We start from the raw sequence: 24164 nt of genomic DNA, 5'->3' as shown, positions 1-24164 counted from the left end.
CAAAGCCAATAAAAACACGTCACTGAGCTACAGTGTTGCATTCACGCATTTATAACGGCGAGCTTGTTGAAATAGGAGGAACACGTAAGCTCAGTCTCCAGAGAAACGCTCAGGTAAAAGGAAACGGTGATTTCTTCTGAGTCTGGTGTAATAAAAACTCACAGCCTTTATTTATCAGACTGAAATCACTCAAATGCTCAGGAGAGGATTTACACGTGTTTGTTTCATTACGTTTAGGCAGTGAACTGTGGTCGGTCAGGGGAATGTGGTTTGAGCTAAAATGCAGAATTTCAAATTTGCCTGTTTGACCACAAGAGGACAAATACATGTTGTATATGTTATATATACAAGCCTGAAAAGATGACATCAGGAGATCATCTGGACCCTGGTGGGAGCCTGTACTTCCACACTTTGATGACAAACCTCAAAACTCAGGACACTTTGGCTTTTACCTACTTCATGTTGCACCTGGCTAAACACACGTGTGTGTCTGTGTGTGTGTGTGTGTGTGTGTCTGTGTGTGTGCGTCCATCTGAACAGAAATCTTGAGGGGGTTGGTGGTTGATGGAATTTGTTTCAAATTCAAATTTTGCTGCTTTTATTATCTTTTGTTGAAAGGTTTTGTCAAAGGTGCGCAGCACACAGAGAAACATGATGTTTTGCAGGACTCGGATTATTGTTATTTAAACGTGACTTATTTTATGATTATAAACTGAGTCAGGAAACAGTGAAATCTCCATCATAAACAGCAAACCCCACACTGACATGGTTTCATCCAAATGCTGTTGATCCTGAACAGCAGCTGGAGACACACGAACTTTGTTTTTCTTTGAGTTCATTTAAAAAAACAATCAAATGAATAAAAACAAACATTATTGTTTACAGTGACTTCCACAGTTAATCATAAACTCTTACTCAGATTAATCACTGATTTCTTTAAGCACTGATATCATCCAGCTACATCCAGCTGTTGATGCTTCCTGGTGTCATGAGAAAAGCAGCATCAATCTGAATAAAACACAACCTGTGACAAACTTACACTGAACAAATGTGTCACGTGTGCAGATTACTTCAGCTGGAAAAACATTACACCCATGATTGTGTTTAGGAGAATGTAACACAGAGTGAATTATTGTGATAGATACTTTTGTTGGAGATGTTTTCATTCCTGCGTCTATCAAACGTGAGTTTCTACTATATATAAAGAAGTTGTGCAGAGCGAGAAGCTGCGTTCGTGCTGGTGGAGGAGCGGCTCCATAAATGTGCAAAGCTGCGTGTCCCGGCCACGCAGCTCATTATTAATTATGACTCAGATGTCATCTGCCGAGGTTGCCAGATTGGTTTGTGCTGCCTAGAATCTTAGTTGCTAAATTATGAGTAGAGAGTAGTTCTGAGATACCAAGCATCCAAGATCTGTGATACCAGCTGGTGAAACTATTATGTACTTTTCGTGTGAAGATCGGATTTTTGGTGTTTTTAAAAGCAGGATTCAGTTCAATTAATAAATGGACAAAAAGTCCTCGGAATTCTTTGCTCGGAAAATTATTCCTAAATACAAAATGCACTCATCTAGGATTGTGTATATGAAAGAACAACTTTATCTCAAATACTGGCTTTTACGATGATCTCTAAGGGAAGCTGATACTGATGAAACACACAATTTGGCAACAGAAGAAAAACAATAACAAACTGGAACAACTAAAAAAGTCTCAGCGCAGCATCGTTATGTCTTCTTTCCCATTTTTTAGAAAAGCTAGAATCTAACATTTTACCAATAAATCACAGCTGTGAACCATCGCAAGTATGAAATAATGTAATGTTAGTATCAATTAATTATATACAGTGTAGCTAAAAGGGCAGCGTCTTTACTCACAGTAACACAAATGTTGCAAAAACACAATCGTTTTTCAATAAAGCAGCATTTCTTCGACAAACATCGCGAGTAAAAGGAAAACGTGGAGGATTATGATGATAACAGGAGTATAACACACGTGACAACATCATTTGTATCAACACAACATGGACATGGAAATGAACACCTGACACTTAAATATGTGTCTGTGTGACGTAAAGTAAAGGGCGAACAGAGTGAGAGGTCCTGACTGGGGTCCGAGCTGTGAACTAGAATTTCCTTAACGATGACGGTTTTTACTCGTGCATGGCCTCCCGAGTTTAAATGACGACTGATTAGCAAATTAATTACAAATTTGTTCTTGCTCTTTATCCACCTGAGACAACCCACACCTCGGTACGATACTACAAAAACCAATGAGTATCATCATGGTCCAGATGATGATGATTATTACCATAATAATAATAATAATGACAATTTAAAGTAGAACACTTGTTCATTTTCTGGCTCTATCCCATGATTTCCTAACCATCTTTCCCGTGGAAACACTTTGGGAATCCTTTCCTTCCTCTTTGGAAGCGCATGATTAGCAGCAGCTGTCTGATACTAACCCTCAGAACTTCATTCCTGTAGAAGCAGCAAGTGTGTTTGTTGGAGGACTGTATAAATCTATTGCTATCCACAAGCTAAACTAGCTCATTGATCAGATTGACTAATGATGGCTGAATCTGATTGAAGTTTCTCAACAATTAAGGGGCTAACTACGAATACCTTTGAAAGTCCCAATTAGCCACTCTGGCAGCAGAGTAATGGGGTTCCTGCTTAAATAATAATGTACTTATGAGGTAGAGAAAATTACAGCTTTTAACATTAGTATGAGCCCACTTATAATTATAGCTTAGCATGAATTATGACCTGGTTCTGTCTGCATTTGAGCAATTGTTAGCGTAATTGGACTTAGACAAATCTATGCACATTTATTTCCTACTTATTATCTGATACATAGAACATAAATGAATGCAGTGAATAAACAATCTGTATATACAGGAAACCAAAACAATCACAACAAATAAATCAATACTTGATTTTTAAATGTGTTACTTTTTTTTCTTTTCTGAATAGCCGTGAGCCATTTTTAAATCCGCTGCGTGTTCATGAACAGTGAGGCTGATATGAGCCACATGCATACTCAAAGCCTGTGAGAGTCAAAGTTGGGATAATCAGCTTGATATTACAATACCAAAAATAATAATAATATTTCAGCTTATTGTTCTCCAAGTGGTCTAACAGGGTAATACTGAAGTATCTGACCTCAGCTCTGTTTAAAGGTGACAGGAAACCTGTGACAGCAGACTGGGTTTAATAAAAAATGCTTTCAGACATGAATTTATAAGCACGTAGCAGTAAAGTAGTAAAGACGAAGAGTTCAGAGGTTTGAACTCATAATTAGGTCATGTATGTGGCAAACAAATGGCTATATTAACTCTGTCTCTCTTCCACAGCATGTCTTTATCCTGTCTTCCTTCTCTCACCCCAACCAATCACAGCAGATGGCCCCACCCCTCCCTGAGCCTGGTTCTGCCGGAGGTTTCTTCCTGTTAAAAGGGAGTTTTTCCTTCCCACTGTCGCCAAAGTGCTGCTCATAGGGGGTCATATGATTGTTGGGTTTTTCTCTGTATGCATTATTGTAGCGTCGACCTTACAATATAAAACGTCTTGAGGTGACTGTTGTTGTGATTTGGTGCCATATAAATAAATTGAATTGAACTATGCCTGCCCCATTTAGTATGAGCTAAAAACAGATTAGTAAAAAGCGGAGGCCTATCAGTTCTTTTGTTCTTGGTGTGTCTCTTATGAAAATGAAAATGCATCTTGGTGGTGAAGCAGTAATCAGTGTTGCTTCACGAGAAGTTCCGAGGTTTGATCCTTTAGCCATTTTCAGTTTGCAGAGGTGTTGAGGTGGAAGAGATGTCTGAGAGACCTGAGAGCACCGAACAACAACTTTGTTCTGACATTCAGCAAAGTCATCCTTGAAGTGTTTCCTGTGCCTACACTGGGTGGGCATCCCTGACAGTTATTCTGACTGCTACAGTTTTCATTGTCATCCCATAGGCTCCGTATGCCACAGCACTGCTATGTTCCTGCACATAATATTCCTCATTTTAATAATGCAACTACATGTTTACAACCAGCTCTGGGTACAAAGACACTGCATATCTTTTGCTGACCACAATCTCTGCACCTCATCACCCAAACCTGCCCACCAGTCATCTTTTCATAAGAAATAATATTAATGTGTGATTAGGCTGCATCGTGTATAATATAATCCTTTAGTATTGTAGTGGTGCTATGAACAGCTGGAGTCTGCACCATATTAACCCCTCAGAATGTGAAACAGGTGAAGAGACTCAGAGTTGCTTCACATTCAGATTGGCACAGGAAATCTGTGAGCACGAATCAGGTTGAGTGGCTTTTCACGGAGAGGTGATGAGGAAGAGACGCAGAAAATCACCTCCCACTAACATCAGCGAGTCACATTTACTCTGACAGCAGCCATGCCCGTCATGCACACAAACTTAGAGACTGTAGATCCATCTTTATTCACTTTTTAAAAAAAACTTGCTTTGGTGCTTGTCAGCCTGTGAAAAAGGGGACAGAGGCGGTTCAGTTCTTCCACCATAATATTCAGCATGCTACTCTAAGACTGAGACATGCACATGAGTACTCCTGCTCTGTCCCATCAGCTCTCAGACAGAGCATCTTTCTGCAATATGTTCGTGACAAATGGCTTGTAAAGCCACATTAGCATCAGAAGGGGGGAAACGGAGCAATGCCCCTGCATCTGTCTGATTTTTCACTACATGAAGAGATAAATTAAGAAGCTTTAGGAAGTAAGATTTAATATCAGCTGGGATAGTAAAAGGTTGCATGTGCATCTGTTTGTGTATACGACAGAGTGTGAGAGACGCCTGCTAGGAAGCACACAGCTTCACAATACCTCTCAGTAGGAGAGGAAGTAGGAGTGAGGGACCGCAGGAAGGAAGGAGTTAACGGCCCGTGAAGCCAGATGGATGGAGGAATGGAGGAGGAAGAAGACACACCAAGTGATGAAAATGGGAGGCATAACGAACGTTATAGGTGACAGAAAGAAATGAAGAAGCCGAGCCAGTCACTGCTCAGGAAATGATGAAGGAAAGAACAGAGTCACTGTTTCTGCTCTTTCATTTCCCCTCTTCTGGTCTGAGATAAAGACCGTCCCAATTAAAATTCAATTACATTAAAATAAAAACAAATAAAAAACCAAAACAAGTTACACTAGCATGGTTTCGCTTAAAGAAGAGCGTTACTGCAAATGAATATCAAGCTGTTCTGAGGTGTCCCTGTTATCGTACGATAAATGATTTGTTTCCTAATGGCAGAGGTCTCGTCTAGGATCATAATTCTGAGATCTGTAAAGTATGAAGGCTCACTGAACATGTTCATGTGAAGAAAATCAAATGAAACAAATGTCACGGCCGTCAGATTCGCTTCATCTCAACCAGGATAAAAACATTTTGGACTGAAAGAGCTCTCCACCGCTATCTTTTTCCACCTGACACAAGGCAAGAGGCAAGACCTACCCTGGGCAGGTCACCAGTCCATCACATGGCTAACACATCTACAGCCAATAGAAGTTTGTCTTTAGACTCTGGGAGGAAGTCTCTGGGAGTACCAGAGCAAACCTGTCAGGCACGGGGAGAACACGCCCCGCAGAAAAAGCCCGGGCCGGTTCGGACACAGGAACCCAGTAACCAGTAACCCAGGAGTCATGTCAGTGCTTGTGGTGGAGGGTGTGAGGTGGTGGGGGTGGGGGGATCAACAGGCCATGCAGCGTGGCACTGGTATCACTATGGTAACACAGGTGATAGTGATAGCACCATCCTGCTGCACTGTAAAATCCTAAAAAGTTAACAATAATGATTTATTTAAGTTGAGTGGGTTACGCTGGTGTTTTAGAAAACTTCATAGTTTAAGCATGCATATTGCAATCAACTCCTGTTTGAGAAAACGTAATCAGCTCTTTATACAAAGGAGTTACTGCCACTGTATCTGTGAGGAGCAGTGAAATAATGTGCCGCAGCATTCAAAAGTGCCAAGAGCCACATCTACGAATTCCTTTCAAAGAGGAGATTAGAAAGGTGAGAAAGAAATACAAGGACGAGTGGTTCTTTAATTTTCCCACATCAAGAGGCAAAGACAAAGGTGAAGAAAGACAGGAGAAGAGAGAATTGGTGTTAAACAGAAAAACAAGAATGGAGGATTAAAGAGAAAGAACAATGAAAGGATGCTCAAAGGTAATCAGGGTAGACGTTAAGAAGGAAGGTGGTGAGAGGGGAGCAAACAGAAGAAGGGGAGAACATGCAGAGCCTCCAGCTGGAGCCCCTCTGTGCTGCAGGAACACACCCTGAGGCACACACACACACACACACACACACACACACACAGACAAGCGAGAGGACATGAGGGTGCATACACCCATGACCAGACATTCACACATTCGCACAGACACTCATCACATCACGTGGCCGTTAAACCAGCGAGGGCCAGCTGATGAGTCCCAATAAATCTCTTCCTAAATCTACACACCGCTCTTCCTTTGTCCCGCCGTTTCTGTCCACATCTCTCCCCAGACTTCTCCGTTCCCTATTTCCTTTTTCCTTCTTGACTGTTCCATCTATCTCTGCTCACCTCAGGCAGCTCTCTGCAGTGGCCCAAGCAGTAAAGTCAGGGGAACCTGCTATCACAGCAAACCAATTACCCAGCACACACACACACACACACACACACACACACACACACACACTAAAACAGTGTCCCTGGGAACCTGTCAGTAAAACACCTGATCATCATCATCATCATCATCATCAAACCACTCACACACACACACACATGTGATCACATCCTGGAAAACTGAAAGCAAATCCAGATAAATAAAGAAGCAGATAACTGATCGATTTTAGTGATTCCAAAGGTCCCGTCAGACCACAGGAACGTTCTTCTTCATAATTATGAAACCTTGTAAAGAATCACACTGGAGGACTGCAGCTCATAAAACTCTCTCTTAAATGTTTGGGGGGGGGGGGGGATTAGCTCATACTCAGGTCGAAAAAGGACAAACATTGTTGATCACCGTGTCAAAATACTCGGTGTACAGACTGGTAAAATATCAGCCATGTAAATGCCCATCAGCCCTGACAATGGATCAAAACAAGACGAGTGGCTGACAATGCTGAGCTTGTTTGCAACAGAGGAACTTAAACTTGTGATGCTCATCAGCACAGCGGTGCAGTGGTTAGCGGTGTTAGCGATGGTTTCTCATTTGGCCTGCATGGGTTGCTCTGGGTACTGCCACACAGTCTAAGACATACATGTTAGGCTTCTTAGTGATTCTAAATTGGTTGTCTCTGTGTTAGTGACGGGCCGGCAGCCTCACCAGAGTGCACCACACGTCTCACCCAGCTGGGATAAGCTCTGCCCTCTGCAACAGTGAAGTGGTTAAGCAATTAAAAGAATGAAGATATAAACTTTCTTGGGTAATATGTCGCCTCAGCAATCCATCTGGTGCAAAAACACTCTTTATCAGAAAGCTACCAAGAATGATGTGTTTTTGTCATTTTTTCAAGATAAAAATAAAATTCGGTTTCAGGTTTGAGCCCAACTCATGGACAGATGCATTTGCTTCCAGACAAAAAGGGCAAGAAAGCAACTGCTGAACCACTAACAGTCCCATTCTCTCATTCATTGTGTCACATGTACAGTGTATTTATTTATCTGAATGCTACCTCGCCTGAGGTTTGCACCAAGATTATTCGTGTAGAAAAGTAGGAACAGCCAAACTCAAGACTGAGTGTTGACCCAGTGAGACCCTTACATTATACATGGGATTCATTTTTTATTCACAGTAAATTAAAGCATATTTCCAGCATATTTGGTTTTCTGACTCTCCACTTGCTAGAAGAATATGCTAACAGAGAATGAAAAAGGATATTAAGAACTTTCTTACCTTGAAGAAAGTAGACTCGTAATTCAAGTGGATGCTGTGATGAAAACTGGATGTGTTATAGAGCATAGCCAGTGCAATGTGCATGTGGAAACCGCTACATCAACCTCCACATGTCAGATTGCATCACATTATACATCTTATATTTGACTATGTTTGAAGTTACTACTGCATGACTCGTGTCAGCAGATTTATATGTTTCTATAAGAAAACCAGAGAGTCAATCCTTTGTTAAGAAGATACTCCACATACTGTACGCGCAGCCCTAGTTCTAATATGCAGAAAGAGTCACTCACCAGGGGGAGCCATAGATCCTGAAGCCCCGCACGGTGACCTCGGAGTCCTGCAGGTAGATGCAGTTGGTCAGCAGTGATTGGACGTTCTCGTAATTCTCCGGCTTGAGCTTGGAGGCTGAAGGGAAGTAGTAGAAGTCCTGCTTGATGAGGTCTGCCATAAACTCCTGGTCAAAGGTCAGCTCATGATTTCCAGCAATTACTATCTTGATGTCGTAGGGGAGGGTACCTGAGAGGGTAAGTGGAGAAGTGAAAGTTATGGACAGGGAAGGGGGGAAAGTGGTAAGAAGGATGGAAAATGAAAGAAAGGAGAAAAGAATGAATGGGGAGTGTGATCAGGAGGCCCGATTCCATAAGGAAAAATAGATGGGATCATTTTCATTTTCAAGGGTGAAGAAAGAAAGAAATGACACGAGCGGAGGGAGAGGAGATGTGTACGTGAGGAAAAAGATGAGAGAAAGAGAGAGAAGGGAAACAGAAACGGGAAGAAGATATCAGCACAAAGAGGGGAACTTTAAACCCAGCTCAGATGGCTTGGCATTCACATGCAACAAGGCTTTCTAGTTGTTTTCCTCTATATTTCGAGTAAATCTGTACATCTGTCTTAGATTCCCTCCATCAGTCAAGGTCTCAACCCAGTGCACTGCTGTCTTCTGTTAATGGAAGCATAGCTGAATGCATCCGTCAGGGAATCTTTATCTGAAGGATGGATGAGGAGGATCATTGTTGTCTTTACAAAGCAGAATATTAAACATTTATAGACTATATAACTGCTGCATCTTTAGCCCCTTCTTTTCCATCATCCCTTTCCAATCAAAGTCTCCCTCCTTCAAGTCAACGTGCATCCTCTGCTCTATTTCAGCAGCCATAATTGGCTGTTCAAAGCTTGGCGCAGCAGGACGCGTGATCGATCTTCGCTCATCAAACCCAGCAGTAGCCGGGCCTTCGCACTTCTACACGATGTTTTCAAAGCTCGGCTCGGGAAACAGAGAGCTAACACTGACGAACATCTGGGGGTCTGCTTTGTCAGGTAAAACGGCTGACGGAGGGTTCAATCACCGCGGCGTTTTTCTTTTTTTGTTGCTGGCAGGACGACGCGGCACGCAGCTGAGCACGCCGGTTTGTGTGGCAGCATGTGTGCGCTTGCGAGCGACTTTCCCATGCGTGTGCGAGTCTGCACGCATCTGTGCATGAACGTGTCATGTTAGTGAAAAGGAGTAATTAAACCGAGCTTTAGAAGAGGCTGACAGCCCAGTGACGGCTCTGTCATAACAGCCAATCACAGCCCGGTGACAGAAAAAGAAAACGAGGGGAAGAGGAAGGAGAGAGCGACAGAAATACTTTAGGAAGCCCAAAAATCCTTGAGTGTGAAGGAGGAATAATAACAAGATGAAAGCAGCTGTCAAAGAGTGCCCATCTCTGCAGTTTGGGTCCGGGCCGCCCCCGCTCCCTAACACAGCTCCAATTTGTTTGGCTTGTGTTTAGTTGTCAAGCAGACACCAAAAAAGGCCCATAAATGAGGGGCTGCACCTCAACAAAGGCACACGGACACAGATAATCAAAAGATGTTCCTTTTTGTTCCCTTTCCTCAGGGTTTGGCATCTGAGGCTTAGTCATCCCCAAATAAATCAATGTTGGAGGAACAATACGTTCTAAAATATCATCATATACCCATCATATACCCATTAAAGCTCTCGGGACCGCTGGGAATTCTGTGCTTTACTTTCAGAATTTCCATTTGTGCTCCAAAATGCATAAAATCCCTGCACATGACTGATGCAATAATTGGCATGTGTTTCGCGTGCCAACTGGCCTGTGCTTTAAAGTGCGATGCCAAAGCCTGCACCGCGGCTACTGAAGTCTAACATCTACCTCTCTGTGCCACACGCTATTCTCACACATCTCAAGTAAGTTAATGGGGTAAAAGAAAAACAGTCACAGTGAATTCATTCATTACACACAGATTATGGCCATAGTAACACTCATGTTACAGCTCATGTTTGTTATCCAGTCAGTGGACACCGTTAATGTGCACAGATGATGAGGTCCTTCTCTGATGGAGAGTGGTCTAGAAGGAGAGCCCCAGACTACAAGAGCATAGTTGCTGTTTATCAATAACCAGAATGAATATTGGGTGGAAGGTGCATCTTCTGGCCTTCAAGAGGACACATATCACCTCGAGTCAAGAAACACACATGTGTGGATTTCGTTATGTTAATAGAAAGACTTCTGTGAGACTGTTGACAGCCCGTAGCTGATGTCTTTGGTGATACTGCTGACCAGAGCAGAGCATTCATAGATTTTGTTTTGCTAGCCTCTTTAAAAAATACACCAGGGGGCTGGGAATTTAATAAATCTGACAACAAATGTGCTACAATATGGCTGATGGTCATACTAATGATCACTGCTGTAAGAGAGAAGAAACAAAGGCAGAATAAACACATAATGGAAGAATATTTGATGCTTGTGAAGACACACAGAAACCAACTATTCTGTTGTATTTGTGTCCACCTGGGGAACAGAACTCAGTATTCTCTTTTCTCTTGGCCCTGTGGCTGTGATAAACTGTCCGACTGCCATCCTCTGCTGGGCAGTTAGCTAACAGTGGCTTTCTAAGGCTACAGAATTATTTCCTTCTAATACTGGAAATTAGGCAGAAAACCAGCATAAAACTGTGGCCCAAGAAAACAAGAGTAAAACTGAATGATGCTCAGCAGCTTTCTTACATATAATCAATTTAAAAAACGAGCAACAATGTTTCAGTTTTAGAACAATTTTAGTTTTTAACATATCAGGAAACATAAAATGATCCTTATAATGGTTAAAGATTAGGTACGCTCAGATAAACACACGAGTTGTTATCGTTTATTCAGCTAGAACTGAGCTGAAATGCAGACGTGGTGTTTGAAAGGCTGGAAGAACCACATTTAACAGCAATAATGTAAAGTAAGAGTTTTCTGTTTGTAAATCTCTCACATCGATTACATGCGAGAGATTTGTCAGCCCTCGATTATACACATTATGGTCCACTCAGATCTGGACTGTGACTATGCCAAACTTAGATTCGTTGGTATATTAATGAAGGGCTCATAGTCACCTGATTGACTGCAAGTACTGTGGCAACGAGCCCAAATATTCCATCACCGTGTTTAAAAGTTAGAGTTATTTCTGCTGATGTTTCTGCTGTATTTGGTTTTAAACAAACATACGGTGCATTTTAGCCAAACATTACTACTTTGGTCTAATCTGTCTAAACGACATCGTTCGAGAGGTGATGCGGTTTGTTCGGATGCAATGTTGCAAACCTGAACCATGCTGCCATGTTTGTTTGCTGAGAAGAGACTTTCTCCAAACATCTTTTTTTAAATGTAGTGTCCTGAGCTTTGACATGTTAGGTGAGGCCTGCAGAGCCCCAGTTACAGGAGCTCTTGTCTTTTCTCTGAGCAGTGCACAGTGATGGGATTTCCACTCCCACTGAAGACTTTTCCACCTGTGAATAATGTTTCCCGCTGTAAGATAATGATTTCAAATTGTTTAATAATGGCCTTATGACCCCTTCCAGACTGATGTCAGCAGCAGCTGCTTTACTGCTGATGTCTTTCCTCTGTGGCATCACAACAAACACCTGAATGCTCCAGACAGACTGCCAAAGCTAAGGCTTTTATATTGATGATCAATTGATTAAGTAAGGATAAGCGGAAGCGAATGGATGGATGGATGACTTCAGTATATTTGATCAGCAGTACTCGGCTTTTACGTTCCATTCTAATACTCATGGAAGCAGCAATGTGTGCTTAGTTTTTCATGCACTGTTTCTGCATTTCAACTTTTTGTTAAACAAAATACTCACACAGTCAGGTATGTCATTTATGGTTTTATTTACCTAATTTTCAGACCTGCTGAGAACCAAACACTTTTCATAGTACAGTATAAAGAAAACAAAACTGAACTGACCAGATGAGCTGAGCGAAAAGTATGATGAAACATGATTTGTTGTTTGGACTGGATAACACTGTAGGACTTATACAACTTGTCTATTTCACATCCAAAACACCACGCAAACGTAGAATGCGAGCAGCATAGACACCCTTGATGAGTCCATCACCTAACAAAGGTTTAGTGATGTGGATAATGCAACCTATCCCTCCCTCTGGAGCAGGATTTGCTGCACAGCGACCTAAAACCACCACTGTAGTCAGTTACAGTACAGTATTTAATTAACCTGCACACAGACCCTTGGTCCCAGACTTTAGACGTCATGATTCCTCCTGAAACAGCAGAAATCCTCATCATGTTTATGCAGCTAATCTGTGCCTGACTGAATAAATCAAAGTAAAATCCAACGATGCTGCTGGAGCTCCTTTTAAGGCAGCCAGTTATACCATAAATCAGATGTGACTGAAAGAATGATCACCCAGGTATAATTTAGGCAAAATATTAATGTCATTTTATGACTTTTTAAAAGTTTGCAAAAGCCTTGCACCATCTTCTTTCTAGGAAAATATTTAGAAATATAAAGAAATCTATATCATGAATTTAGCTGGCGTAAACTCTGCATGCATGCATCACGTTTGTCACATAAACATATTTGCTCAGTGGTTATTGATTAACGATATATGACCATTTTATATGCCCCAATAACTGTGCATGTAAAGCTGTATATGCACATTTACATATGTAACTTTATTTATTAATCTTTATATATTTTGGATGGAGGGATGGGTGGACTTGGAAACAAATTTGATGCAAAATCTGAAGTCGTGTACAATAAAAATATGAAGAATAAAATGACAACAATAGGAGAAGGAGCTAGAGGCTTGTCTCTCAATATAAGCAATGGCTGGGGAGAGCCCGAGTCACTCAGTCCCCATCTACCGAGCGTTTGTCTGTTTACTGTTGGTGCACATGATTAAGGCATACACCACAGGGGCGCTTTTACTTTCTTTTGTTTGTAATTCTACTCAGTTGTTGTTGAGTGAAGTGCTTTGAATAGTTCTCAGAGCTTCTTGAAGGAGATTCCAAAGATATTTGGATGTTGGCTGCCTTTTGTTCCATTCTTTGTCAAGATGATCCCACAAAGCTTCAGTAATGTTGAGGTCCAGGCTCTGAGGAGGCCAATCCACGAGTAACAGCGCTCCATTGTATATTATCCAGGTATACTTTCACGTTGTATTTGGTAATAATATTATTTTTGCTGTGAAATCTTTGGCATTTTTCTAGATTGCCAAAAAAATGGGAACAAATGATGTTTTGTGACAAATTTGAATAATTTAAAATTACTTCTTTGCTAAGTTAAATGAAGACACGCCACTGTCTATTATCCTGTCTTCTTTCTCTCACCCCAACCAATCACAGCAGATGGCCCCGCCCCTCCCTGAGCCTGGTTCTGCTGGAGGTTTCTTCCTGTTCAAAGGGAGTTTTTCCTTCCCACTGTCGCCAAAGTGCTGCTCAGAGGGAGTCATATGATTGTTGGGGTTTTCTCTCTATGTATTATTGTAGGGTCTACCTTACAATATAAAACGCCTTGAGGCGACTGTTGTTGTGATTTGGCGCCATATAAATAAAACTGAGTTGAACTTACCTATGGCTTTGAATTTCTTAAACTTGACCTTATCCAAAACCTTATGATAACAAAACAAAAGAAATTGAAAAAAGTTACTTAATATTAGTTAATAAACACTAAATAACAGAAATCTTTTGTAAAACAAACAACTCTGTAAAATAACTCTAAACTAACCTCAAAATAAAATGCAAATAAATAAATGTAAAAACTCATTTGACAACCCTGAGACAACAATTACAACATATTACTCAGACAAATAGTTTATACTAACTTTAATATACCTATTTTAAAAAAAGATAACACCAATGTAAAATATTTCAAATTTATTTAATAGTTCTCTCGCCTGCTAGTTAAGCTTTAATATTATTAAATTAAATTAATTTTAGCTTCCTAAGTTGTCCACGCTAGCAGCCACTGAAAATTTGATGACTTCGAGCAAATACAAGCAGAATAAACATGAGGTGGATATTGTTGACCAACCTTGTAGTAAATATACTGTATTAGCCTCGAAATGTTAGCAAGTGACAAGCTGTCAGATTTAAAGTGATGTGCAACAAGCAACTCGCTTGTGGACGCAGCGTTAGAGAAACATTTTTCTACTAATATGATTGTTGCTTTCAAAATCTATTAACTAAAATAGAAACGCTTATATGTGTGGTGTGACAGCAGTCCGGCTAGCTAATCTACACAAGCCAAGTTTTGTAGCTTACCTAGCCTTAGCTTAAAAGCTAAAAGTAAGGTAAAGCATCGAGAAGCAGGACAAATTAGCACGCTAGCAAGTGACAGAGCGAGCGCTAACCAACATGAGAACATTACAAACATCAACTGACTAAAAAAGATGTAGTTCCAGTGGTGTGATATAAATAGTTCAGGATTTTAGGAGAAAAAACACATAAGAACAGTACTGCAGCAGATATGGAGTAGGGGTGTGGGGATGGCTAATTGGTGAGAGAAATATGTCCGCTGTCAACATGCAAGAAATTCTCCATTACAATTAAAAGTTGCACAGTGAACATGTCAGCAAAATGCACTTAAAAAGGTATTTATTGAGAGAAGTGTGAGTAACAGTTTTTACTACTGATGAATTAATGTGGAGGCAGCATTTTTTTCTGCTGCAAATAAGCATTATATAAAATAGCTGGGTAAGGTGATGTCGAGGGAGGATATGTACCCACCTATCAAGACTAAACCACTGCATCTAAATGCAGAAAAAAAAAGATATAAAGGAAAGTGGCACGTGGATGCATGTGAGCCCAAGAAAGACAGACGGCACGACAACAATGGAACAACAGCACAGGAACAGGGACTCATAAATTCTCTAACAAATAAACATTATCTGTGTTGCCTCAGAAATTCTGCAATGTGAGCAGTTTTCACCCATGAAGTTTGACAGCCAACTGTAAACTGAGAGGAATAAATCACGCACAGAAATATAAAACTCCACCAGCTGGACACAAATACCCTCCTCCCCATCCTCACACACGCACACTCACACACACACTTTTACTTTCCAGAATTAAACTTCAATTTCATGGATGATTTTTTTTTAAGTTTCCCCCAGAAGAAGCTGCAAAATGACAAGGTGTGAATACCAAATAGCTTAATGTTACACAGTAGATGCTGCAGCCAGCGTTTGCATCTGTTTTCCATCCCAGCCAACCGCCTTCAGTGTGAAAATAATAAAAAGAAAGACTTTCAACAATACAGTCGATTATCCTGAATGTCCACAAGGAACAAATTGCTCAGAAACAGAATGAATTTGTTCTCTGACAAAAGAGAAGAAAAGAGGAAAAGGTGTGGGTGGAAGTGTGCGAGTCAATGTGAGGAGGAAATCTAACATATGTGGCAACAGACCTCCACAACACGGGGAATGTTTTTTGTCACCCCAATATCTTTGTCTTTGAATTCAAATGACTCCTTTTAAACATCGAATGCTTTTAATTTGCCTGGTGCAGAGGGGACAGTCGAGTAGCGTTAAAGACAAAAAGACCAGAGAAAACGCAACAGCGCAACACAAGGCGGCTTTCAGGAGTGGAAACAGCTGGACTTCAGTCTCCCCCTCCGTCCCTTCATCCCTTTATTTCTCTCCGGTTCTTTTTCAATCCTCTCTCACTCATTGTCTTCACTCTTTTGTTGAGTGCCTGGCCCCTCCAGTCATGCACATCCCAGATCTGCTCCATGTCTGGCTGTCTGTGTGTCACCACAAAAACCTCCATCTTTCCATTAACTCCAAATGGTGGTCAGTGTGAGGGTAAATGCATGTAAGGTTGCATAGATGTGCTTGATCCCAGGAGTTGGGTGCATAAGCATAATGTCTGTGGATCTTGATATGTGAGTGATTGTTAGTGTGTGTGTGTGTTTGTGTGTGTGTAACTCCAACTGCCACCACATGAAATCTTCCGGAGTTCGGCCACCATTGTTCTGATGCTGCAATGGGTGGTCTGCTCTTTGAAGAGGAAAATCCTTGCTCTGCCCAAAGCTCTTGCATGTACAGGGGGATTACTGCCCATTGTGTGTGCATTGGTGTGTGCGTGTGTGCATTGGTGTGTGTGTGTGTGTATTCTTATATGTGTGCTTGTGTGGATGCACAAATAAAATAAAAAGGAGACATTTCCTGCCTGCCAAGACAAAGTTAAATCCTATCTCTGTATGTGTGCGTGTTTGTGTGTGTATACTCCAGATATAAAAAAAAATAGTAGCCAAAATGTTCAGCCAAATAACTTAATACCAAAGTATGTGTGTCTAGAAATTCTGTGTGTGTGCTACTGCAGAAAATAGAGGCCAAATGTTTCCTGCCAAGCCAAAATGATTAAATCAATACCAGTGTGTGTGTGTCAGTATGAGTGAATGCATGTGTGTGAAAAGCAGTAACCAAAACCTTTTTCTAAAATTAAATTAAAGGAAAAGCAACAGATTATTACAGTTTCATTCTTAATTTTGCACATGAGCCTTGTGTAGCTAAAACACCTTATATAAGTCTCATTTTTTTGTTGAATGTCATTGAATGGATGTCAGGTTACTATAGTGAGAACGTTTTTTCTGTGTTATTGAGTCATATTTTTTAATTGTCTCTTTTTGCATTTATAGGCTTTAAAACACGCATCTTTAAGGGAGGATATTTTACCTCATCGCTTTCTTCCTGGGAGCTAAAAATGCGCCTGTTTGCCACAACGTTAACACTAATGGCGTGATCTGCCCCAAAACAGGTCAGTATTTTTAAACTTCGGCTCATCAATGAAGTACTAAGCATGGTAACAGAACCACAAGACAGTTAGCTAACAAGAAACAGCCACTCCAGTTTCCAAAGCTCGTACACGTCTAAGTTCATTAACTACTAAAGAATCCAGAGCAAGTCTGACTACCATATTTTCCGCACTATAAGGCGCACTTAAAACTTTAATTTTCTTAAAAATCAACAGCGCGCCTTATAATCCGGTGGGCCTCATGTGTGAATTCTGGTTGTGCTTACTGACCTCGAACCGATTTTATGTGGTACATGGCGCTCAAAAATCTGTCCAAAATGTTTTAGTACGACTTTGGTTGCTACGAAGCCGCACTACCTACCGTAGTCAGGAGCCTCGCGGAGTAATCTGGGTCCTAAACTCCGTCCAGTGTTGCCAACTTAGCGACTTTGTCGTTATATTTAGCGAGTTTTCAGACTCCTTAGCGACTTTTTTGCTAAAAAGCGACAAATCTGGCGACTTTTTCTGGTGTTATTGGAGACTTATTTATGTCGACTTTTTGACGTGAAAGCGCGTATCGCTCTTACTCACAACAAGCAGCAGCGCTTTGGCACGGTGCACCTCACCCGTGCCAAAGCGCTCGGGGATAGTCCTCCCCCAGCTGCTATCAGGGCAGGAGATGTTGACACCTATGCGTCCAAACTGCAAATGAATCACGCATAAGCCTCAACCCTAAGCCGCCGCTCCCGCACTGACTGTAACGCAGTCATATCTTATTTTATTGTTATGCTGTTATGTGGATCACAAGTTTTAAAACTACTAATAAACACACACACAAAGTAACTCAACCAGAGTGCCTATTTCGGGTCACTTTTGCCGGTCCAAGCCCGGGTAAAGGAGCAGGGTTGGAATTGTGACATTAAAAAAAACAATAATTGCTAAAATAAATTTAATTTGTAGTTCTAAATAAATTCTAAATGCATTTAGGACGTTTTTTACTCACTTTATGTCTCTTCCACGATGTTATTTCTCTCCAACAATGTAGGTTACAATTACATTAGCATGACCAATTACACAAAGTAGGCGATGACACATTTAGCGACTTCTAGCGACTTTTAGGACAGCCAATAGCGATTTTCCTTACTGAGGAGTTGGCAACACTGACTCCGTCCCCTTCAGGTCCCAAAGACAAACGAACACTGCGACATCACTGAGAGTTACAAAGTGTCTCAATTCTTTCACCTTTAATAAAATGATCAGCGTTGCTGTTTTACCAGGTGTAACTATGAAGTTTAACATCCAGGCATCCATGAAAACAGGATTTATGACATTTAACGGAGTTAGAAGTTAGCAGGATGTTAGCTCGCTAGCTTTCACCTAAACATGATGTAGCATGTTCTGACTGAGAGATTTCTGAAAAATTCAAACGTACAGCTCTGCTATCACTTCCAACATAAATGAAGACAGAAAACTAAACAGCAGGGACGTTTGTAGGGTTACTGAAGTTGGGCTAGCTGGTATATAATGATGTGCTACACGATTGTTGTATGTTAGCATACAACATAGGGACAAATGCAATCACATGGCAGGATGCTGTAAACGAACCAAGCTTCAGTCAGGAGAACAACTGAGATAATCCATCCACAATACGAGGTTAGTTATTAATATACTGCAACAACAGGGCGCTGTAGCTACTGGGCTGAATTATAATATGATATTTTTGTGGTACAGCTGTCTACTGCTAGCTAACCAAGCTTTCTAGCCTTAGCTGACAAGTTCATCTGTGTCCCAACCACCCAAATATCACAAAATTACACTGTTAGGATGCCAAAATTTGAACGTTGTAAAATTCATACTAATGGGTGACATCAGAGTAGCTACATTCACACCTTTAATGAGATTAGCCTACCTAAAGCTTTTATAAGTGATCCAAGAGGAGACCACCTAAAAGCATCTGGTAATGATGGTTGAACACCACACTATTATAAGCACAAGTGGAGATAATATCATCTTATCAGTATCACGCCACAAAGCATATAGAGTATCAGGACTGAAAATGTCACGGTGTGGTCCAATATACTGGATGTCGCACAAGTTACTGAGAAAAGAAGGACAGTATGTCAGTCACAAGTGGTTAGCTCACTGGTTATTGATTTGTGATTGGCAAGGTTTTAACCAATAAGCATATCCTAGTTTATCCTATTTTTCTGACATTAATGGGAACCATAATTTATAAAACAGACACAATATTTTATAGAGGTGGGAATCACCATACATCCCATGATACGATATTATCACAATACTTAACGCACGATACGATATTATTGCAATTTTTAAAAATATTTTGCGATATTCAGATTCTGTACATAAAGGTAAACTTTATCAATATTCATTTTATCTAATATCAAAGTCTCACACTCAGTCTTTCTCTCATTTCAGTTTTATTGTTGACAAACTGAACGGTTTGTATTACAGTCTAGTCCAACTTAACTGAACGCAACCATCTGGTACAATTATAGCTATTCTGAACTATGCAGTTTATGAAAACTATGCAGCCCCTTCAGCAACTGAAGAATTTGAAAGTAAATTAAAACAAAATATAATTTTACATTAAATAAAAAAGTTTTAAACTTAATTAAAATAAAACATGTCTTAAATTAAAATAAGTAAACTGTCATGTTTATTGCTGCCAAAACAAGTTAAACACATTTGGACAGTGAAGGAATGTCAGGATTCTTGCTCAGAAAAAGGATCAACATGCTCTGAAGTCAGAGCACAAAAACCTTTTTGTAACAAAATATCGATTTCTGCTGTCCCTGTATCGATACAGTATTAGCAAACAAGATATCACCATGCTACACAGTATCGATTTTTCCCCCACCCCTAATATTTTATATTCATTATGGTTTACTGAGCCCTAATGAACAAAGCTCACACCACAAAGCAGTTGAGGGCCATTTTCCATGAATTTTATACAACCTGAGGTCTTTTTAGAACAAGACAAATCCAAGTTTTTAGATCAGGATACTGTGTCTATTATTAATATACAGTCTATGTTCTACAAAAACCTGATCTGATAACTGCTGGGCTAAACATGTAACCATCACTCCTGTTTTCATAATAATATTGCCCCCCCCCCCCCCCCCCCCCCCCCCCCCCGAGCTCAACAAACAACCTTTATTTGTCACATACACAATCATACAGAGGACAGGCTGCAGACGGGCTTGGGTTTTTTAGCATGGGGAGGGTCTAGCCAGGACCCTTACTCGATAGTGGGTGGGAATCGAACTTGCGACCCCCCACTCCAAAAAGTATTTTTGGAAATAGAGGGGATTCAAACCCACGCCATCGAAATGACTGGAGCCTAAATCCAGCACCTTAGCCCACTCAGCCACAGCTCACTGAGCAGGCCAACAACAATAGCTCGTGTGATGGAGTTTTATATCATTCTTGTTTTGCTACTTTTAATAATGGTTTTGATATAATTAACTTCTCTGTCAGAATTAATTGAGGTAAAAAAGGCTTTATAATGTTTTATTGAAAGCAGTAATCGGATAAGCACAAATTGGCAGATTGTGTTGGACTCTTGTACCATAAAATATCTATTGTATGTGGGTATCAGATACTGTCAGTGTATTGGGGTAAAAGTTACCCCAAGTTATTTTACTCTGAAAGTAAAATAAAGTGAAAAAACATGAATAGACGATGTATTAAAGTTGTAATCGTAATACTACAAATCTACCTACTGCAGTTTTATTGTTCTGTTTTTATGGCTTAGTACCAGCATTTTGGGCGTTTGTGGTTCCTGTATAGATTTTTATTGGCCTTTTCGCACCATCTCTGATTGTCTTACTGCTCTTATTTCTCGGCATATCTGCCATGGTTGTAGCAACGGAATTCTCTTAAAATTCCAAGGTGTAATCAACCAGGATTACACCTGCATACCAAACTCTATCAATAGCCTGTGCAGAAGCTTGCACGTGTTTATATATATATATATGTCTTCTTTATGTATAAATTATAGAGAGATAACAGACTGTGCAGTTTCGGCCAGCTTTTCTGTGTGTGTGCATAAACAGAATTCCAATAATTCAAAGGGAAGCTTCAGAGGCAACAGCAATGATGTTCAAAGACAGACAAGCTAAAGACTCAGCCCGGATCAGTTGTAATTCCTTTACAGCGTCTGTGCGCGTGTGTGTGTGCGTGTGTGTGCGTGTGTGTGTGTGCGCGTGTGTGTGTGTGTGTGTGCGCGCGTGTGTGCGTGTGTGTGCGTGTGTGTGTGCGATACGAGTCAGAGGAAATAAAGTAGTCGGTGACATAAAAGAAAGAAACAGGGAAGATAAAGAGAGGTGAGTAAGGGACGAACATGCAACAAGGTAGAATTGGATGATGGCAGGAAGACTTCTGCCTTCCCACCTCAGCTTAAACTTAATACTCATTTCATTTAAATCACCGCCCACACTCTGCTGCATATCCCCCCACACACACAAACACACACTCACAAACATGTACACACACAGTGGTACAAGCAGACGCAAAACAAAGACAGCCAGCAATTATGAGACGGCATACACAAACACCACCTACTGCGCCACGCATCCAAAACACACATTTTATCTGAGTACAGCAGCACCTCCTAACACTTCACAATGTCCTCGCTGAACATAATGCATTACACACACACACACGAGCAAAGACACATAAAAGCAGCGACAAAGACAGATCCAGCGCATCATCAAGCGGCCTCGTAGGTGGTCTGTCTCTTCTCTTTCACTCCATCTCTGTCTCTTTCATCCTGTCTGCTCCGCTTCCATGTTCAGTGTTATAAAATTGCCTCCAGGATAATGTGGCTGAAGATTAAGCTGCAACTTTCAGAATAAGCAACGTGGGTTTTTCCGACGAATGCTGATGAATAAAACCACTGGCTACTCGCCATATGTCCCATATCTGTTTCGTTTTATTTCTACTGATGCCAAATTTAGCTGATGCTAAACAACATCACTTCTACACTGTGCTGTTGTACCTTTATTGTTCTCGTCAAAGCCGCTACATCATCAGACCACATCGACTAGCAGGGAATGCTCTGAAGGTAGTTCCAGGCCATTGTGCTTTAGTACCAAGGTTTATGTAGCGTCATATTTAAACCTCGGATGAGAACACGAACTGTCCTTCTCCGATGAACAGCTTGTTAACACCAGGCCTATTTGAGTACTCTTACAATGGCGTCCTCAATCCCAACTGGTAGCGACCGGTGGCTGACACTCATGAGCCTGGCTCTGCTGGAGGTTCTTTCACTGACAACTGTGAAGCACAACTCCCTGTTTTATAAAATGCTGCACAAAAAAGTGCAAATTTTCTGGTTATTGGGGTCCCAAAGCAGTTCAACCAGACACACCCAGCCCTTCAGGTGTGGCAGTGTGACAGGACATGCCCAAAACACATCATTCAGGAGACATCCTGGTGCCATGCCCGAACCATCAACATCCAATTAGAGCAGTGTTTCCCAACCACTGAGCCGCGGCACATAGGTGTGTCGTGAGAAATGATCAGGTGTGCCGTGGAAGATCCTCTGGTTCCACCTGATTAGTACTCTAAGTCAGCGGTCTCCAACCTTTTTTGCGCCACGGACCGGTTTATGCCCGACAATATTTTCATGGACCGGCCTTTAAGGTGTCGCAGATAAATACAACAAAATAAAACTAGTACCGGTACCGAAAAAAAGAAGATTTATTCATAACACACGTGAAAAGACCGAGTTAACGATAAAAACGATAACAAAATAACGCTGAAAACTGATAAAAACCCTGAAAACTATACATTTCACACCTGAGCCTCAACTCTCGCGGCCCGGTATCAAACGACTCACGGACCGGTACCGGTCCGAGGCCCGGGGGTTGGGGACCGCTGCTCTAAGTGACCGGCGTGAGTATCGGGCAGATCACTTACATTCTCTTCCACTAGAGGGCAGTACAACTAACTGCTCTAATTAGATGGGTTGCCAACTGCCAATAAAACAGAAGAAGACGAAAAAGAAATGAGATAATTGGCATGCAGTGTGTGATAGCAATGGATCAATATTTGAAAGCAGTCAGTCTGCGAGACAGATGAAGGCCCAAGCATTAGTAGTGGTCAGAAGAACGCAAAAAAGGTATACTTGGGACAAACCGAGCCAATTGTGCTATACAGGGTACGCAGGAAAAAATGATCAATATGCTTTTCGTGACATTTTTGTTTAGTGGTGTGCCGTGTGATTTTTCTAATGTGAAATATGTGCCGTGGCCCCAAAAGGTTGGAAAACACTGATTTAGAGCATATGAGGCCATAGCCATGCAAACACGTCTGAGGCTGTATCTAGCCAAGGCTTTGCTTCAAGCTAAACATCACCATGTACAGTCGGTGAAAATCCAGATCGGTTGCACTGGTAGAAGATAAATGTCTGTAGAGCTCCACAAAAACTGATTTACATCTGACTCTCCTCCTGCTCTTTATTTAACCCTGTAACAGTTTAGCTCAGTTGGTTTGCTGTCGGCTTGACAGAGAGGACTAATGACAGATTTAGCAACAGTTTGCATACAACGAATTACAAACACTGATGCTGACCCAGAAAAAAACAGCGAAAGGGAAAAAGAGAATTAGGAAATGATGAGAAAGACTTCCATCATTTCATGAGAAATATCCACCGAGGGTTTGCTATCTGAGCTCGAAAAAAGAAACTTATTTGAAAGAAAAAGATGCTCATTCTACTGCATCTCCTCATGCGTGCATGCACACAAGTAATCCAGTCTTTTAGGCGTGCAAATAAAAGATATAAAAGCAGCGAGGGACAGATGGGAAAAGGTTTGCCTAAATTTACAGTCACGTGAAAATCTGTTGAGTTTCTCAATAAGAGTGTCAAACCTCCTCATTATGATCTCCTCCAGCAGCACTCACTGCTGAGGAAACACACGAAGAAAAGGAGGTGAAAGAAAGACGAAGGAAAGGTGAGAAATGTGGCAAAATAAGGATTGAATGAACAGTGAAGGAAGAGAAAAGAGCAGAGCAGGAAAAGGCAGCAGCTATGAAAGTTTAATAACCTCGCTGTTAGAGAGCTAAAGAGAGAAAGCTAAGAGACGAGCGAGGGCAGCAGAGGAGGTAAAGAAGAGATCCAGCGGGGAGGTGAAGGGGTTGAGGAGTTCAACACCTGACAAAGGTTGGAGATGAAGGGGCATAAAAATAAAACACACACCCAGGCAAG

At 41.1% G+C, this 24164-nt stretch overlaps 1 protein-coding gene across 1 annotated transcript in view; it reads right to left on the bottom strand.

The window, feature by feature from the left end:
- The window catches only part of mpped1 (metallophosphoesterase domain containing 1), a 93482-nt gene that overhangs the window by 49446 nt on the left and 19872 nt on the right, over positions 1-24164 (bottom strand). The window contains exon 4 of the mRNA XM_085139000.1: positions 8189-8414. Coding sequence (XP_084995126.1) covers positions 8189-8414 — 226 coding nt within the window. The remainder of the gene's footprint in view (positions 1-8188; positions 8415-24164) is intronic.

The sequence above is a fragment of the Neolamprologus multifasciatus genome, chromosome 17 (genome assembly GCF_963576455.1).
Source record: "Neolamprologus multifasciatus chromosome 17, fNeoMul1.2, whole genome shotgun sequence".
Lineage (NCBI taxonomy): Eukaryota > Metazoa > Chordata > Actinopteri > Cichliformes > Cichlidae > Neolamprologus > Neolamprologus multifasciatus.
This window is presented reverse-complemented; position numbering and strand designations above follow the sequence as displayed.